The sequence below is a fragment of the Phaseolus vulgaris genome, chromosome 4, assembly GCF_051622355.1.
Source record: "Phaseolus vulgaris cultivar YP4 chromosome 4, ASM5162235v1, whole genome shotgun sequence".
Taxonomy (NCBI): Eukaryota; Viridiplantae; Streptophyta; class Magnoliopsida; order Fabales; family Fabaceae; genus Phaseolus; species Phaseolus vulgaris.
Window position 1 is genome coordinate 3,630,536 of NC_143501.1, and position 14,250 is coordinate 3,644,785.

The 14,250-nt window shown below is 26.8% G+C and overlaps 1 protein-coding gene across 1 annotated transcript; it reads left to right on the forward strand.

Annotated features, from left to right (window-relative positions):
• Positions 1 to 1,431: 1,431 nt before the first annotated feature.
• On the forward strand, positions 1,432 to 4,583 carry LOC137836814 (Heavy metal transport/detoxification superfamily protein). The gene is made up of 4 exons (XM_068645563.2): positions 1,432 to 1,814; positions 3,016 to 3,069; positions 3,936 to 3,995; positions 4,238 to 4,583. Exons 1-4 carry the CDS (start codon positions 1,524 to 1,526, stop codon positions 4,364 to 4,366), a joined length of 534 nt encoding a protein of 177 aa, XP_068501664.2. The 5' UTR covers positions 1,432 to 1,523; the 3' UTR covers positions 4,367 to 4,583.
• Positions 4,584 to 14,250: the final 9,667 nt, after the last annotated feature.

The following is a 14,250-nucleotide window of genomic DNA, read 5'->3' on the forward strand; positions in this document are numbered from 1 at the left end:
AATATTTATTTAATTGTTTAGTAGAACTTAAATTTCATTAGAGGATTAAAAGATAAGTGATTTATAATTTTATTTAACTTTCAATTAGATTTTAATTTCTGAAATTTGGGACGAATCCATCTTTCAAATTCAAAAGGTTTTTAATTTCTTATATTTGAAAAAAATATGTTTTTAATTTTAAATATTAGAGAGATTAAAATTATTTAGGTAAATTATCCCTACATTTCCTTACCTCTGTATCTTCATATTAATTTTAAAAAATTAGCTTTAATCTTTTTTAAAATTTTAAATAATTGTAAATGAAGCATAATCTTAATCTTATATTTTTAAATAACTTAAGTTGGATTTTTGTACTTCTTTTAGCCACTACACTTTCTTTATTCTCCACATTTTAGTTTTGTACTTTTTTTTACGCATAGTTTGTATTTTTTTTCTAGGTTTTGTGATTTAAAAAAAAATTGAACAAAAACATAACACCATAAGTAAAAATAATACAAAATTTATCTCAATCACCAATGTTTATCACTAGTCAGTATAAACAACTACTTGAAAATAAAAATACTATATTTTCTACCATAATCGGAAAGATATTGTTGGAATTAAAAAAAAATATGGAGGTGCAAAGAGAATTTGTCAATGATTTTAAAGATCATTTGTATTCGTCAAACAATCCATTTAAAAGTTTTTTTTTTCAAATTTAAGAAACAAAAATATTTTAAAAAATTAAAGAACCAAAATAGACTCATTTTAGATATTAGAAAGTAAAAACATGATTAGTTTTAAATTGGGCAACTTATTATTCATTTACTTTAGATTTGGCTTTTAAGATTTCTCTTTACTAAAGTATTAGTTTTTAATTTTTTGCAAAACATCATTGTACTGGTATGGTCCGTATGACTAATGGCACGTCTCGGACCCACTATTGGGCCACGTCCCACATCTATAAGGTTGACCGATATCATAAGTTCAGTTATGCTCAAACAGCTTAGCAAAGCTAAACCATGATTAGGAGTAGGTAATGCCACCCTAATCACGGTCCAACTTCCTAATCCGACTCTAGTAACCGAGTACCAATCTGATTTGCTGACTTGAGCATCGGGGTGTCTTCTACAGATATTTGATATTTCTATTCAGTGTTTACAAGAAGACCGAGAGTCAAGGCTTAAAAGGAAGAGCAAGGAAGGAGGTTGAAGAGTAGTACGATTGACCGACAAAAAGAAAGAAGACGAATCCTCTCAATAGTTCTCTAGGCCTCATATTTTTTGTTTGCTAAAATATTTTGATTTCTGAAAATCAAATTTAAATAAATAAAATATGCAAACTAATAAAAAAATGTAAAGAAAAAAAACGAGGTAAGAAAACATTATAGATGGTAAAATAGTTTAAATGTATAAAAAAATATTAAACAATTATTAGTTTTATTTATGTGTTATAATAGAAGGATGTTTTCTGGTTTGGATAGATAGATAGATAGGGTGGGAAATAAGAACAGGAACTTCTCCTTTCTCAGACTGTGTTTGAAAATGGCCACACTGTTCTCATCTTTCTCTCTGCATTCGATTCGCCCCTCTTCTTCCCCACTTCCTTCTTCTTCCTCTTCTTCTCCCTCCTTTCTCTTTTGCAGCTTCCCCTTGCGCACTCGCAGTTCTTCTTTGAAGGCACAAACAGTTAAGAAGCGCGTGGTGAAGGCAGTGGAAGAAGAAACCCGGCAAGAAGAACTCAACGCTGATGAGAGTGCAGAGCCATCAATCTCGGAACAGCAACCCGTTGTGGTTCCAGTTTCCCCATCAGACACTCTCACCATGTTCTTTCAGGTACACCACTGCATTTTCTTTCTCCCTTTTCTACGCCAATTTCTAGTTCAGTTGGTGCTGTTTTGGAATTTGCAATACCCTTTTGAAAAATCGGAGTGGGAACTATGACTAACTCATATGTAGTGTGTGTTTTTGTCAATGTGGCTTTGGATTGAAGTTTTCATGAATTTTGCTGACCAACCCAAGTCACAAATTTTGATCTTTTTTTCACCCAATGAATCAATCTGTGTCTTTTTCGTGCAATTGGGGTGTTACATTATAAGGGGATTGCATCAAATTTGTACACGGATAGGACAAGCTGTGATCTTTGCCAATCCAGACGGGACCAAGTCGTGTAAGTTAGAATAAATAACCAGACTAATCCCATAATTAGCATGAAAATAACCAAACTAATCTATGAAAGATGTAGCATCATTATGTTAGTCCCAACAAATGAATATTACTACTTAAGACGTTGATATATGCATTTTGTTGTTCAAATTAGTCCCGGAGTTAACAGTGCTGCGGGCAAATTTGACCAATGAAGTGAAATATATATATATATATATATATATATATATATATATATATATATATATGTTTGCGACCTATAGGGAGGGCAATTTCCATGTCTTAAGGTCTAAGAGCGTCTGAAAGGCAAGAACTGATTTAAACGCCTCACTAATTTTCACTCCAATGTTAGAATTCAACCCAAGTTTGTAACTTATTTTTAGTGGGTTTCATTTTATCTCTTCATTCACACAAGAACCCTTGTTTTGACTTGAAAAAAATGTTTTTATAATGGTTAATTAACCTTGGTTGTACTTGGTTATAGAAGCAGTTTCTATAATAACTCATTTGCAGCAATGATATTTTCAATTTTAGCTTAACTTAGAACTAACATAAGTATCTGAGTTGCTCCAATATGTTTGACATAATATCATTCAAAGGGTAAATGGAGGGTTATTCAATAACTAACCTTAGTGCCCTCCCAACACGGGCCAATCAACTAAGGTCTAAACTTTTGCTCACACTAATCAGCATTTTAGCTGTCTAAATCTGTAACAGATTAGATATCCTGGCTTTAAGTCATTGTTTCTAGAGTTGTAGAATTATTTTTTCCCCTAAAAAAATGTGCAATTGGATCTTCAGGTAGATACCTTTTCTGTTTGTAATTGTATCACTTTTCTTGAGACTGACGTCTACTTTTGCATATTTTAAGGCAGAGGGAACAGCGAGTGAATCGTCTATTCCAGCTTTAACCAAAGCTTTAGAGGTATCTCTTTGATCTTTTGAATCTTCTATTTTGCTCAATCTCTTCAATGTGAATGTAAACTTGATGTAAATATAACTTTGGTTATGTGTATGTTCATATGTTTACTCATGTTGTTATTTAGTTTTTGGTTCCTTTATGAACATAGCAGCAACAATTCCTATGATTTAGGTCCTTGTTTTAAAATCATTCCTCTGAAACAGACTTGAGTCGTTGTTGTTGGCTGGTTTCCTTTTACTAGAGGATGATGTATGAGGTTAAAAGTCCGATACCAAATGTTAGTGATGTTTATTCAGACCCAATATCATATATATATATATATATTAGATTCAAATTTTGATTGAAAAAAAAAATGTTTGCAAAACCATGGTCAATCTAGTATTTTAATGTGGGGAGAGGATCAAAGGATGGTGAAATGAAAGAGGTTAAATCACATCAGTATTGTTTAGCTGTGAGACTTGGAACTCCTTTTTATGCTGGAGCATTTGTACCCTCTCCTTTCTATTGTAGTAAACTCATCCACATGATGGGGTTTAAAGTGTACAAATTACATGGTCATTATAGCAACATGTCACAGTATTTTGGCCTTGGAGAAAGTAAACTTATCATACAGCCAAATACTGCTTTCTCAATGGAGGTGATGTGAGGGGGAGTATGTTCTTTGTTTCCAGCCACACCAATAGCTTAATCTAACAATGGGTATGTATGACTCTTATTTATATGCCTTCCATCAAGGTTTTATCAATATAGACAGCTTTTAATTATATTTTTATGTAAGAATCTGGTGGTCACATTGATAGTTTTTCTTTCTTCATGCTTTTGCAATGTTGTCCTTAACACTTGGTTATCATGGTTTCATATTTTTCTAGGAGACAGAAGGTGTTACTGATTTGAAGGTTCAGCTTTCTGAGGGACTTGCAATTTTAGAGGTATGCTTTAAACACTTCAATACAATTGCCAATTGCCACAAAGCTTAATTGTTCAAATGTTGAACTCCAAACTCTTGATAATGGAATTGAAATCCCTATGGCATAATTGAATTGTTGAAACACATTATATTCCTGAATCCCCTTGCCATTGAGCTTTTTATATGCAGAATATGGCTATCTAATTGTCCAATGAGTCTAGTTTTTCTGCAATATCATTGATGACTTTCTGTGTTATTGTTCAGTTGAAGAAACAGACAACTGTCCAAGCTACAGGAGTGGCTTCTGGTCTGGTAGAAACCATACAAGGTTCAGGCTTTAAATTACAGACATTAAATCTTAGTTTTGAAGATGAAGAAGTTGCAGTTGCATAATAGACTAAATGTGTTGGTGTAATAGCAATAGTTTGAGGGAATTTTTTTTAAGGAAGTCACAACCTCTTCACAGTTACCTGACTAGAGCTTCCAACAGACCTTTTGGTTTGTATAGATCTGACTATGGTTGTTGGTTATTGTTCTTGCATTGCAGCCATGGATGTTATCATTCTTAATTATTAGTTCTTGAAAAGTGAAAGAGTATTTCATGGTGAAATTATTTCATTGATTGTTGTTATTTGAGGTCTTAGCCTAACTAAGATATTAAGTTTCATAATGATATCTATCATAAAAACTTTTATAAAAAAAATGGTTTCTGAGTTATTTTAGTTTCTAAAATGGTTTTTAATTTAATCACTATAGCAACTAATTATTTTTTGTCTCTAAAATTGGTTTCTATTCAATGACTTTTTTTTGTAGTGATTGATATAATTTATTTGGAGATAAATTAGAAATAAAAAATTAATATTTTATTGAAAATTAAGAACATCAATTCATTTCAAATTCGGGTTTTTGCCCATGATTGGGTTATTTTTTTACTTTTTACCAAAATGGGATTCGTTTAAAAAAAAATACAAATTTAGTCAAGTCGTGCCAATTCGACATGACTTCATATGCATAAATGGTCTCAATTAGACATGATTCTGTCATGTCATACTAAAGTCGTGTCAATTAGACACAACTTGGCACGACTTCTGCCACGTCATAATTTTTTATTTTTTTTTTAATTTTATTGTTTATGTATTGGGTAGTAAGTTATCTAATGTTAAAAATTAATTTGATACATAATTTTCTAAAATTGTTAGTTTTAAGGAAAAAAAATTGGATAATCATGTATGTTTGAATTGAATGAATAAATATATATAAAAGCTAAACTATTATAGGAGAGTGATTTGACATATAAGAAAATTATTACTTGAACAAATAGCTGAAATTCAAAGTTAGAAACTTCAAACAACATAAATTACCTAATTTTTCTCTCTATAACATTCATAACTATCCACTTTGAAAACCAGAATTATCATAAACATGTTCTAATGCACTAATGAAAATTGAGATATGAGAGAGAATTTTAAATGTGAAATGCTTATATATCATTTTGATACTGTGTATTTTTTCTATATACAAACTTCAATGGCAAGCACATGATCCTTATTGGATCTGGATTAACATATTATAATCAATACTTGCACAACAAAGTAATTAATAATTAATAACAAGAAGAAGATTAGATAGCAAATCAGATTAATGAAGTTAATTACAAGTGGATGTTGTCTTCTCATGAAACATTAGTCAAAGTGCAAATCGCATTATTAGTTGTTTATTACCTGATTCTCATTCAAATGTATAAATTAAACTATTAACTCTTAATCAGTAAAGTATAACACCATGGATAATTTCTTTTTAAAAAAAATACATTGACACTAGTAGACAATTAAAATTTTATTGGTCAGTATCGAACAACAAATAGAGGTCTTAGCATCCGGCTAGTATCGACCATGAATAGATTCATTAAACCCAATAAAAGATTAGTTGCACCAAACAGTGATTAAACATTAGATAATACGTTCTTAATTATGATTCAAATTTTTAATCCGACCCAATAACAAAAGGTCTATGATAATCATATAAATTATCACAAATTTTGAGAGAAAGATATGTTATTATCACGCATTGATTACACTGAGCACCAAATACCGAGATCTCACTTAAATATCAGAGTATCTTTTACAGGTACCATCCGAATCGGGAGTTTACGAGGAAGAGGAGGATAGCGAAAGAAAAGAAGAAAGACATTCATTAAAATGAGAAAGTAATAGAAGATCGACCGACCGACCAATAAAGAGGTAATAGTTCTCTCAACATCAACCCGTTTGAGAACAAAATTTATTACAAATATAAAAAAAATATTTAAGCTAAATAACATTTTTACGTTTTAATTTTTTAGACATGCATGTAATTGTTTAAGGAGTATCTTCAATATTTCTTAATATATAAATGTACTAACAAATAAATTACTTCTACTAGATTTTATTTTCCCATTATTTGCAATTACACTGCAAAGAATCATGAATATTCTTATAAATTGAGTCGTACAATACTCATTTCTTTAATAATTCTGCTGTGATTTAATTGCATCCACAACTAATTTCATTTAATGCATTAACTACAGTGTTGTAAAGACTACTCTTCGTCAGGTGATAAATATGTAAGAAGTGGGACACAATATTCTATAAATAAATGTCAGTAATTTAACTTTTTATATTAATTAAATTATAAAATTATGTGATTCTCATTCAAGAGTTTAATTTTTTTTAAAAATATTAACAGTTAAGAGTAAATTTTTTTAAGGTTAATATTGTTAAGATTAATCACTATATTCAATGTATTATTTATTTTGAAAATCAATATTTTATTATAATTTAAAAAAAATATTTTTAAAACTTATCACAAGAAAAAAAAAATATAAAACGGTATTGGTCTCAATTTCTAAATAATGTGAAATCATATTCAACATATATGGAAATACCAATTTTATATTTTAATTGAATTTTCTCTTAGTTTATTTTTGTATTTTTATTTTTATAATTATGATAATCATAAGACAATACTATTTTTTCCAAAGAAGACGCACTATAGTATTAGGACAATTTCATAAACAAATTTAGAAGAAAAAATAATTTTATGTGTTTTACGTAGGAAGTTATACTTCCATATCTTAAAATATATATATATATATATATATATATATATATGTATGTATATATTTGATTTATTTTTGTGAGCTCACATGTTTTATATAACTATATAATATAATATAATATAATGTACTACTAAGAAATATTTGATTACTCTATTAACTTAATTTGAACTAAAGTTGATTCGTACAAGTTTTATAATTATGTTCAGTTACTTTTTCAAGACAGATTCCACTATGCTTTGGATGTCTCAACTTGATGTGATGTTTTATATTTTTTTAAATGATAAATTTCTTTTGAATAGTTCTGTATTCATAATAAACTTTCATTGACTACATATATATCTCCCAGTTTCAAAACATTGAGTTCAGAATATTTCATTTTTTCTTTTTTTGATTCAAGTTAGATTTGAATTCAAAATAATGTGTCAGATAAATATAAAATTCACCTCTAGCAATCACTTGTCACACAGAATAATGAGAAGTAATAAATCATTATATAAAAAGTGTGTTTATATTAAATATTAAGTTTAAAAAAATATTAATTATGTTTTGATATTGAGTATGTCGAGATGATATCATTAGATCAATCATTTAATATTTCATATAGTGTATTATTTGTTTTGAAAATTGTATTGGTCGGGTTCGTACGATAGGTAAAGATCTCAGTATCCGGTCGGGTCGACTAACATGGCCAAATTCATTATACCTAAAAGAAGATTAACAAAACTAAACAACGATTATGTATTAGATAATACACTCTTAATCATGGTCCAAAATTCTAATATGTCTCAATATCAAAGGATCCATGATAAGTTCATATAAATAGTCACAAATTTTGAGAATAAGGTATGTCATCATTCTGCACTTATAGCATCGAATACCGAATATCGAGATTTCACTAAAGCGTCAGAGTATTTTTTGCAGGTATCATCTGAGCTTAAAGCATACGAGAACAAGGAGGAAAAGTAAAAAGAAAAAGTTGTAGAGATATTTTAAGAAGGAGGAAGTAGTGGAAAATCAACCAACCGAATCATTCTCTTCTTTCCAACCTCGTTTGAAAACAAAACTCGAAATTTCACCAAATTTTCAAAAAAAATACATGTAAATTATCTTTAATTTTAATTATATTCTTAAAAGATGTACAATTTACATACCAAAACATTTTGCAATTGAATTAGCTTAATAAATACCAAATTGTGCTCAAAACATGACCCTAAGGTTGACTTGTCTAACAATTGGGTCAGGTTCCTTTTAGACATAGTCACCAAACTTTTTATGAAATAAAATTGTGTCTATGTAAAGATCATGGTCCATGGACCAATTCTACATCAACAAGGACCATATGAGACCTTCACCATTACACAACAAATTCTAGCACATATTAACAAGTTTGTAATAACTTCAGACACCTTACTCAATGAAATGTGGTCATAAATATTCTACATTTAAAAATACAAACTATTACTATTTTATTGGGATATATTTTTATTTTGTTTAACTGATTATTTGGTGTTCATATATATATATACTAGGTTAAACTACTCACAAAATGATTTATATTTATTTTTTATAAAAGAATAATTTATTATTATTATTTTATTATTATTTAAAAAGTATTATGATGATGAGTAGATGAGTATGGCCCAAAGATTGGAAAGTGAAGGTTTGGTAATGTGGTTGGGATGTCCCATCATGGAATGATCTTGCCAAGTGCTAGGTTGGCAATGGGTCTTTGAATAAGGACTTACTCAAAAAAGAACATAAATAAATAGCTTCATTTTGTGGACATGTGTTATGTCATTCAATATAGACACACTACACTCTTAATAATATTATTTTTTTCATCATAACCTTTGGAATCCTATGGTAACCTTCTCCACATGCCAACAACTCTTGCACAAAACAAAAAAAAATTGCCCATTGCCTTTGGAAACCAATTTCATTATCATCAACTTGCATTTCTTTTACTCATATATATTCTAACAACTCTATCACCTCATCATAAAGATAAATGTTTTGGCTTAAAATAAATTTGATATTTTTAATATATGGTTAGCTTTTACTTTAAGTATTCTAATAAGTTATAAATTTTTTTAAGTATCCGAAAGAAAATTTATCTATATTTAATTTTTATTAACATTAGTTATGAGTTTAGAAAATGACCACATCTATTTTCTTTATATATATAAATAAGGTTGTGTTATACTTCAAGTTCAATTCTTACTATAAAATCAAAATCATTTAGAAATTATTCTAACGAATGTTTGTGTTGAGTCTATGTGTTATCCGTTATCGGATTACTATCAGACCACTTATAAATATATAGTCTCATACACGAATTGGGTCTCGCTGTGAAAGAAGGTTGGAGATCACAAATCTATCTGAATGAAAGAATGATATTTCATAGTGTATAAGTAAATGTAAATTTTATCTTATAAGTCAATTTTATAAGGTTATGTTAGACTTAAAATCCACTTCATAATAATAAATATGTATATAAATTTTATTTCATGTGCCAAACTCATGAATTATATTTTTATAAGAATTATATTTTTAGTTTCTTGTTTTGAAAGGATTAATGGTTGATGATAAGACGTATTTATTTCGAATTACTGTTATCTTGATTATTTATTTGGATGTTTGAAATTTGTTTTATGCCATCATTTATATTAAATTCATAGTCAAAATAAATAAGTATGTGTACTTATAGTATATTAAATAGAAATGCGTCAAAATATTAATCATTTAAAATTACTTATATAGCATTACTCAATTACTTTAAAATACCTAGTTATAATTGATACTCTCTTTTTTCATTAGACAAGACCATATTAATAATGACAAACTTAATATTTATTTCCTACTGTAACATAATACATAAACACTTTCAATTTAAAATTTATGGATTAAACCAATTAAAAGTCATCTTTACATTTAAAACAATTATTAAAAAAAAGGAAATACTTAATAATGAAATCTTTCACTGTTAAACTCATAAATTAACTGTTACGAAATTGTTTTAATTTAATTAAATATCACAAGTTCCATATATATATATATATTATATATATATGAAATACTTATAAGGAAGGTTTTGACATTTATAGAAACCTTACTCAATTGAAATAAAATCATGTCTCGTAATGTAGGTGTAAAATACTAAATCTTCCTAGTACTTTAATAAAGAGGTGTATTAGTTTTTTTTTTCCCAGAGTATGGTTCATCAAACTTGTTGAATACTAACCTAACTCGATAGAAAGAAAAATAAAGTTTAATAAGATTGAATTTAAGTGGTATTTCAACAAAGTTTTGTTCCATGCTAAATTAATCTGTTGAATAAATAAATAAATAAAAACTAATTATATATTGATTGATTTTATCACTATTAGAAAATTATTAATAAAAATCGATTTAAAAAAAATAATTATTATATTAACTAAAATATATATTATTTTAAAAATTAAAAAATTATTAATATTTAAATTAATTTCTATTATTAAAAAATAGTTTTTAAATTAGTATTTAATTAGTTATCAAAATTTAACGACCAATTAGTTAATATAGTCAATATATAAAAATTAATTATTTTTTATCTCTAAAATTAATTTTTATTTAATAATTTTTAAAAATATATATTATATATATTCTTATTTTATTTAAAGTAGTTGTAGTAAATAAGTGTAGAAATGAGATGTAGTTGAAAATGTATGAGATAAGAAAGATGGAAATATGAACCCTAAATTTGAATGCAAAAACATGTCTACCATTCCCATTGAGAAGATGTTGGACAGTGCACATGATGTCACATGCCCTACTTCCAACGTTTGGTAATGTTACACTCTTAGTAACATGTTTCACAACCACCGTATCTACTCATAGATACATGTGTTTCACTCCTATTTCATTTATCACTTTCTTCAAAATTAATAAAAATAAATACATTTCTTTTTCTAATTAAACTATTCTCTCCTTCAAAATTAAAAGAAAAATATCCATTTAAATACTTAAGTTAAACATAAATTTTGATTCTAAAATTTAGAATTACTATTTATAAACCTTTAACGAGTCTCTCTTCTATTTTTGTAGTTTTTAATTAATTTTAATCAATAAAAAAACCTTGTATATTTGCTACATCTTGATTTTATGCCTTTTTATGCAAAAAGAAAGAAGAAAATGAAGACTTTGTACCTTTTCCTCTGCAACTTTGGTGTTTGTCGTAAAAAAATAAGTAAAGGGTTTGTTGTTTCATATATGGTAAAAAAAGAGACAATGAAGAAGGGTTGGTTTCTTCGTATGGAGAAGGGTTGGCTTCATATATGATAAAAGCTAGGGTACTTTCTTATTATTCATTACTTGGAAATTAATTTTTTTTTGCAATTTCAATGAACTTTTTTTTTTCTTTTATAATTCGAATTTGTTTCGTAATATCATTTGAGGACAAATAATATATTTTATGTAAATTTTACAAGACTTATTACATCAGTGAACTGATGTAAATGTTAACGATGTAAAAAATCTATCATATTTTACGATTCTATAACCAATGTAAAATATCAAAAAGTTACATCTTTAAATATTAATGAATTAAAAAAACTTGATTAAAGAGAAAAAAAAAACTCAATTTTAAAAGGGATGTACCTAGTTCATCAGTTCTGTCCAAGAAACCGATGTAATAAGGAACATGTTACATCAATTTCAAACAAAAATCAATATAATAATCCATGTTTATTTTATTTATTGACTTCTACGAGACATATTACATCAGTCTTTGTCTAGCACAGATGTAATATTTTCATTTCTACATGGATTATATGTAACATTTTTTTAAAAATATTCTTAAAAAAATATTATTTCCAAACCTATAATTTTAAAAATCATACCAGAAAAGAATAACAGTAACAAATCACAAGAAAAATTATATTTAAAAATATACTCATATCAATAAAAATGAATTTTAATTCCAATATTCATCCCAAGTATATATGTTTAATAAAGCAAAAATGTTATAAAAAAATCAAATACAAATTCTCTCGATCTAAACTTCATAAAGACAAGACATGTATATTTATCTTAATCTAAGCAGTATTTTAAAAATTGAAAGATAAAAAAAATCATTTTAAAAACTAACATATTTAAAATTAAATCACAGATATCTAGGCATATACATAAGAGTAACAAAAATGTAGAACACTTAACGAAGGTTGAAACAACTCAAATGCAAATCACTAGAGACATTAACATAACATTGTGAGAGAGAACATTGAAAGAAGAAGACCAAACCCCAACCAGCGGCGCGACAAAACTCTTGCACCACCCACCACCACTGCCAACGTGTGCTCGGTGCTCCAAAGAACCTAACCCCAAAAAACGAAAATGAAAAACGTAACAATTGTGAACTGTACGCGACACAACGAGGGAGAAGAAGCGGTGAATGTTTCGCACCACCTACTACCACGGTCAATGTCACCAAAGATCAAAAGAACCAAACCAAAAATGGAAATGCAAATAACCGTGTGTATGCGATAGAATGAAAGATAAGAGAAAACAAACAAACGCACGAGAGGAAAGTGAACGTCAAACTAAGAAACTTAAAATTTTAAAACAACACATATAATATCGGTTCCCCGTACAACCGATGTTACATGTGTTTGTTTTTTTTTTTGTGATTTTTAATATATTACATGGGTTATGAGTACAACCAATGTAATATCTATGGTAAAAATTACAAAAATATCATCACTTATTAATAAGTTTAGAAACTATTTATTAATAATATAAATTCTTTTAGATACTAATAATTTTTTAGTATTTAAAATAATATTTAATTTAATTAATGTAGTAACTAATTATCTTTTATTTTTAAAATTAATTTTTATTTAATAATTTTTTTATAGTGATTCATAGTAATTTATTTTTGTTTATAATGATTATTTATTAAAATAATATTTTTTTTAAAACCAACTTAAACAAATCCTTAAAGCATTTAAACTCTCTCGTTATTTCTTATTTAATTTTAAGTGAGTTGCATAATACATTTTAAGATCATAAAATTTCACTTTATAGAATTCGTACTTTAATTTGTTATTTTCACTACAATCTTTTATAACTTAACAAATAATTTAATTATAATAAAGTATTTTCTTATTTTTCAATACCCATATTCTTATCCAACATTCAAATCTTAAATTTAAAGATCTTGCCATATTAAATTAAATATATATACATGCTCCAATGAAAACTTATGGATATTATACTTTAACTAACATTGTAATAAGAGATATATCTGCAAATTAAATATTATATATTATAAATTTAGTTGAATTAGGGATGAAAAGTATTATTTTTTTTTTTACTGAAAAAGTAGGCATTGTTGATAATAAAAGCGAAATGTGTGAATTTACGTGTCTTTTACTTCAAGTTTCCAACCTGTCTGTAATAATAGCATGAACAGCATTAAAATATAATAACCTAATTAAAATCGATATATCTTTTTTATAAATTTTTGAACTATGAAACTTATATCTTAGTTTAATTGACCTTTTAACTAACAATAACTATTTGACATTATATGAAAAAAATATTATTAAAAAAAAATAAAAATTATACTAAAATTTGTATATTAACAAAAAGAGTACATAAGTAATATATATCTATTAAAAAAAGAACTCTAAGAAAATAATAGATGTAAATCTATTATACCAATAAAAATATTCTTTATAAATAAAGTCTAAATTAACAAGTTTATCAGCACATTCATTTTCTTTAAAAAAAATTTGAGAAATCTTATACCTGATTTTCTCACATATATCTAATTTTTCCACAGTAGTTAAGACAAGTGTTTCACCTATTACAAAACATAAACCATACAATAAATGCAGTACAAAAAATATCACATTCAAACCATAAACTAATAAGATTCATATTATGAACTTGTTCATATAACTATATGAAACTCATTAACCAAAACATTCTCAACATAATATTTTGTAAATTTTTAATTAAATATAATTGATAAAATTGTGAAACTAAAGATCTATGATAATTTTTTCCACTGGTGAAACTTTTCTTAACTAGAATTAACGTGTGTTTTATTACCATTTTCCTTCAATTTGTTACTGATAATTGTGAATTTAAATGCATAATAATTATAATATATAACTTCATATTTTTTAAAGTTTATTCT